The sequence below is a fragment of the Malus domestica genome, chromosome 02 (assembly GCF_042453785.1).
Source record: "Malus domestica chromosome 02, GDT2T_hap1".
NCBI classification, from domain to species: domain Eukaryota; kingdom Viridiplantae; phylum Streptophyta; class Magnoliopsida; order Rosales; family Rosaceae; genus Malus; species Malus domestica.
In genome coordinates, this window is record NC_091662.1 from 9433820 (window position 1) to 9439622 (window position 5803).

The 5803-nt window shown below is 36.2% G+C and overlaps 1 protein-coding gene across 2 annotated transcripts; it reads left to right on the top strand.

The window, feature by feature from the left end:
* Positions 1–1912: 1912 nt before the first annotated feature.
* On the top strand, positions 1913–4815 carry LOC108172421 (F-box/FBD/LRR-repeat protein At3g26920-like). Of its 2 annotated transcripts, none has more exons than XM_029090148.2 (4): positions 1913–2136; positions 2407–3582; positions 3679–3825; positions 4276–4815. In XM_029090148.2, exons 2-4 carry the CDS (start codon positions 2476–2478, stop codon positions 4603–4605), a joined length of 1584 nt encoding a protein of 527 aa, XP_028945981.1. In that variant the 5' UTR covers positions 1913–2136; positions 2407–2475; the 3' UTR covers positions 4606–4815. The 2 variants fall into 2 exon arrangements, with proteins under 2 accessions (XP_028945981.1, XP_028945983.1); XM_029090150.2 differs by having other exon boundaries at positions 1924–2136; positions 2416–3582.
* The last annotated feature ends 988 nt before the right edge of the window (positions 4816–5803 follow it).

The window sequence follows — 5803 nt, forward strand, 5'->3', positions numbered from 1 at the left end:
GTTATAGGCGGAATCATGTGCGCCTTGTTTATAAAGTTACAGTTGATGGTACCTTGCAATTACCTTAAATTCCTTTTCACTAAATAGAAATGAGCATTAGTTGGAGATGACATATATAAATTGATAGGCATAATTGACGGAAAAAACAATGTATGGCCTTGTAAAAACATTGTAAAGCTCCAACTAAGCTCCTAAACATTGTGGGATCAGTCAATGGAGTACCTTCATCCTTAAGTACTTGTGTGTGGGGTTTACAAGGAGTAAGACATGGTTTACAAGATTCCTTTCCAGCCTTTTTCAACAAATCATTCATATACTTTGACTGAGAAATGAAGATATTACTATTACTAGTGTTGTTTTAGTTTGATGTTATTGTAGATGTGAACTTTTTTACATAATGTAGAGCTAAAAATAGGTCCAAAATTTCTGGAGGCGACACGTGGACTTTTAGCGAAAAAAAGACAAGACTGCCCTTATTAAGCTTAGCATCCTAAGACATGCATTTAGCAGACTACGACTGCTTAGAGCTCCACTGCACGTGGAAAATGTCAAAGGTATTTCATGATAAGATTATCCTTAAATCCTAGCATTAATATAGTCTTGATTGAATTCTATCAAGTAAGTAATCCCAATTATATTTAATTAGGGATAATTACCTTTAATTCCAAGATATTATTTACACAATATCCAGGGAATATTCTCACCAAATCCTACCCTAATGGTCGGCCATCTCATTTGTAAATACCCCATTTCTCCACAAAAAATGGGTAAGGTTTTCTATATACAGAAAACCTTAAACATTCACTCTTTTCAGGGAAACTAACTCAGGGCTTGTTTGGATGTGCTTTTAAAATGACTGAAAGCGTTTTTAGAGAAAATGCTTTTGGATTTCAAAAGCACTTTGAGTGCTTTTTCAGGATTTACTTGCATTTTTACTATGGATTGGTTCTAAAAACATTTTCACCAAAAGCATCCAATCATTTTAAAAGCACATCCAAACAAGCTCTTAGGTCTTGGAAATCTGTTCCCCTCCCCCCCCCCCCCAAAAAAAATCATGGGTGAGTGAGGTCTTTGATTTTTTTATCAAATGTGTTGATTGTTTTGCAGGTGCATTTTCATCAAAACTGAAAATAGCGGAAATTTGCATTGACACATATAATTTGAAGATGCTCTTATCCTACTGATCATATAATGTTAAAGGTCTTTGTTTTCATATTTATTTTAGAATTTTAAATATTTTCTTACATGTCTTATTTTTCTCACATGTCCTCCCTTAATGAAAATTCTCACAACAAAATTTATCTAAAGTGGATCAAAATTTTGAATGAATAGGTGAGAATAACAACCATTCTCTTTGAATATCTAAATATCAAAAATGCTACTCTTGTCATATTTTTATATCATATTTGTGCTCTTATTTAATAGAGATAGAACGCACTTATATTGGTGTGTCACATAAAGGAGATAAACAAGAGGAAAAGTGCTTATAAAGGAAAAACAAGTGGGAGAGTGCAAAATAACTATTTTTGGGCAATAATAACGTCCTTAGTTATATGTTAAATCAATTTTGTAATTATGCATTATTTTTTCCGTCTCATTGTGTCTCGGTTTAAATTCTCTCTGGTAATGATTAGTGTATATCAATTATAATAATTAAATTAAAATAATTTATTATGTATAGATGATATTTAAGGGTGACTTTTTTGTTTTGGTACAAACGATATTATCGTCACTAAGAAAAATGGAGGTTAGCCTCATAATGAGCTAGCAATATAATGGTTCAAATTCATCATTGACGAGAATCGAATCTAAAATCTCTTACTTATAAATGAAGATAAATATTATTTTACGATAATCAAAAGAGAGACTCGCAGGTACAAAGACAACTATAAAGAGGAAGGTATCTAGCTTTATGTTTCCTCCATGTCTCTTTTTTGTACATTTTAACTTCTCTAGTAAGCTCGAGTATCCATTTTCCAACCCCAACACTCTCCCCACATTTCCGGCTGTCCACGTTGGCCAATCATCACCTGAGCCACTCCCAACCCTCACCGCGGTGCCCACCCCTCCACCACCACCACCTCCTTCTCCTCTCTCCGATCTCCTCGAAAACCAGTTACGAAATCCTAAAAACAAGTAAGTTCCCTTCTTCCTCGCTCTCTTTCTGATTTAACATTATCTAGCTTATTTGATATCATCCATGAATTTATATTTTATCGCCTTTGAAATCGACGAATATTAAGTAATTTAGTTACATTCATCGTTTTTGAAAATTCTAAAAATTAGTTTCAAATCGATCATTAAGTAATTTAGCTGCTAAACTGACTAGCTAGTAGCTAGCATGAGACTCTAGGCTCTGGCATACTTACTGACAGGTTCTTTGTAAATTTTTCTAACTTGCCTCAGAATCTGCAGCTTATCTGACTAAATTGTTCCAGTATTAAGTTCAATAGTTAGCAAATCGAAGAAGGTTCGATGGAAATTCCAACTGCATCAACATATGATAAAAAACAAGATAAAACTCCGATGAATTTGGGTGATAAGGGAGAAACAAGTAATCCGTTGGAGGATCGGATTAGTCAACTGCCCGACGCGGTTCTGGTTGACATCATTTCCCCGTTGAGGATTAAGGAAGTAGCAAGGACTAGTGTCCTCTCTAAGAGGTGGAGATATTTGTGGACACATGTTACACGTCTCAACTTTGCTCATCATGTTGGTGAACATCCACGTACCTCCACAAGGACCACAACAGTTAATCCGTCAGAGAGAAGACCTCTAGAAGAAGGGATCAGCAGAAGACAACGAATCCGGCAAACGCGCCAGGGTTTAACACCTTTAAACTTAGGCGAATTCAGAGTTGGTTCTTCCTCAGAGGGTTCCGGTTCAAGATCTAGGCACCCCGATGCGATTCCAAGACAAATTGGCCCACCATCACCACCACCGTGTACGGTGGTGACTAAAGTCCTGCAATCGCATCAGGGTCCAACCGTCGATGGGATCAGAATTTGTGGGTCTTGTTATAACTCGGATCATGTTGATAATGTTATCGAATTTGCAATTCAAAAGAAAGTTCAAAGGCTTGAGCTAGAGAAATCGAAAGAAAAAGACGCCAAGTTTTGGGAGAAGCCATTCAAAAACCCTTTCGGTGTTTCACGCATTAAGTCCCTTAGACACCTCTCTTTGAAGTACATAAGTATAAGCGATAAAGTTGTTGGGCTGGTTCTATCCGACTGTCAACTTCTTGAACACCTCAGTATTTATGACTCAAGCAATCTTTGTGTTGTGAAAGCAGTTGGTTCATCACTCCGGTTGAAGTTCTTGCGAGTAAGTCGTTGCCGTAGCTTAGTCAGAGTTGAGATTTCTGCCCCTAATCTTGTGTCATTTATATATGACGGTCCAAATATGTATAGAAGAGGAATTGTTTTGAAACATGCACCCAAGCTTGTCAACGTATCTCTTTCAGAAGACGAACCTGCTAATATTACCAAAGATCTTCTGTCGATTACCAGAGATCTTCTGTCGATATCAGCTCGATTTTCATATATACAGACTCTCAACCTGTCGATGAATATGACAAGACGGGTTAGACTCTCAACCTGTTGTTTACTTTAAAATTTTCCTATCTTCTTGTACTTGTTGGCTGATCATTTTCAAGTTTTTTGTGTTCCTGTTTGTCAGACAAATGTTATGCTTCCACAATTTCCAGACTTAACTAGTCTCAAAGACTTGTCGTTGACTATACATGCCCAAAATGATGGGCAAAGTCTCCTGGATTTGACTTCCTTGTTAGAGCAATCTCCTTTCTTGCAGAGATTAACATTGAAGGTAAAAATCAATACATCTATTAGAGTGGTTTATATCATCGCAAAGCGTCTATCACATTTTTACAAGTCATATTTTGATCCTCTACTTTTCAAATAGATGAATGTGGTCATCAACCTTGTATTACTGACAATTCCGTTGTTCATAGAAAGGGAAAGTTCGTTTCATCAGTATAGTTTACAAGTAGAGTTATAGAAAGGGAAGGGCCATTTCATGATTTGAGATCGTAACAAGTGAAATTGTTCAATTTTTCTCTTTACTGAATTAAACTTCTGCATGTTTTGAACTTTTGATACAAGCGATACTGGGGCGGAGAAACCAAACTCGAGACCTTGGGTATGAGGGTGGATGCTCTTAACCAACTAAACTACAAGCCATTTTTCTCAAACTTCTGCATGTTGAAGTAACTTGTCATGAGAAGATTAATATGATTGTTGTATGCCCCTCTTCCAGATACAATGGGGACCTGTTTGCAAGGGTTATACCAGAAACATGCAGGAGATTAAAAGATGTCCTCATCAATGCCTTAAGGAGGTGAGATTTTCTGGGTTCATTGGGATGGGCGGGTCAATTATCGATACAGAGTTTGCCATGTACCTGTTGGAAAATGCTGTGGTACTTGAAAAGTTTATCGTAGAACTTGAAAAGGTTGAATTAGCTTTATGGCCCAATATACTGCCATGGTTTGCTACACCGGAGGAGAAATTAGAAGCAACAAGGGGGCATGCTTTGCAGCTCATTGGAACACAACTACCACCAGGAGCCGAGTTGGTTATCATTTAAGCCCTTTCATTTACCTGTTTTTGCAGCGTACTTGAAGCTCATTTTAGTTTGCAACATTTATATAATTCGCAGATTGCAAGTTTGTAATTACCGATCATGTAATGTTTTAGGGTTATGAGTTGGGTGTGATCTTGGTTTGTTGATGCCTTTTTTCCTATATTTGTTTTATAATTTTGACATTTTATGAAGAGTGCAACTAGATTTACTACATGTCATATTTTCATGCCCATTCTTCCTTAATGAAAATGTTTATTGCAAATTTTATTTAAGGCGGGTCGGGTTGGAAAATATGAGAAGTGTAGTTTGAAACAGTGTATAAAATTTTTCAATCGATTTTTTTTTTTGGAAATATCGAAAAAATCAGATAACATATGAAAATGGAAAGTGAAGTTTAACGTTCACAAGATGTCAGAGAAACTCTTAAATTTCAGCTAAAATCGACAGATGTTATTAATATTTTTTACATCTCGATTAAATATAAAAAAACTGCCATATATCCTAAAGTTTCATTTTAAATGTCTACGTTTTTTTTAGCAAATATCCATCACTTCCATCGAAAGCGACTTAATATTAGGGAATTGTTATTAGCACTCCTAAAATCTTATTCTACACTCCAAACTGCATGTAGGACGTTAGCAATCCGGAGTCTATCTTCACCAGGCCAACAAGACTGCATGTAGGACGTTAGCAATCCGGAGTCTATCTTCACCAGGCCAAACGACTCTTCTGATGAACTGCAACAATTGACAAAATCCCCAACTGGAAAGCCCTGGACAGGAAGCCACGATAATTTTTCACACTTCTAGTCATTGGCTGTAAGATCTATACTAGATTTTGTCATCAACATTGTATTATTGATAATTCTGTTCCTCCTAGAAATCGCAAAAGCGTGGAATTTAAAATGATGAATTTAATGTTCGTTTGGAAGTTTTGAAGTTTTTATCTGTTTTTTTATTTTTTATTTTTTTGGCATATAGTTGAGATTAGTGTTCATTGAACAACCGAGTGGAAATTAAAAGCAACAGGAAAGCGTATTTTTACCACTTGTGATTTTTTTTTTCATTACCGCATGAAGCTTTGTTTTGAACTTTTGATACGAGCAATAGTGGGGAGGAGAAACCAAACTCGAGACCTCATAAATGAGTGTGGATGCTCCTAACCAACTAAACTACAAGTCATTTTCTCAAACTTATGCGTG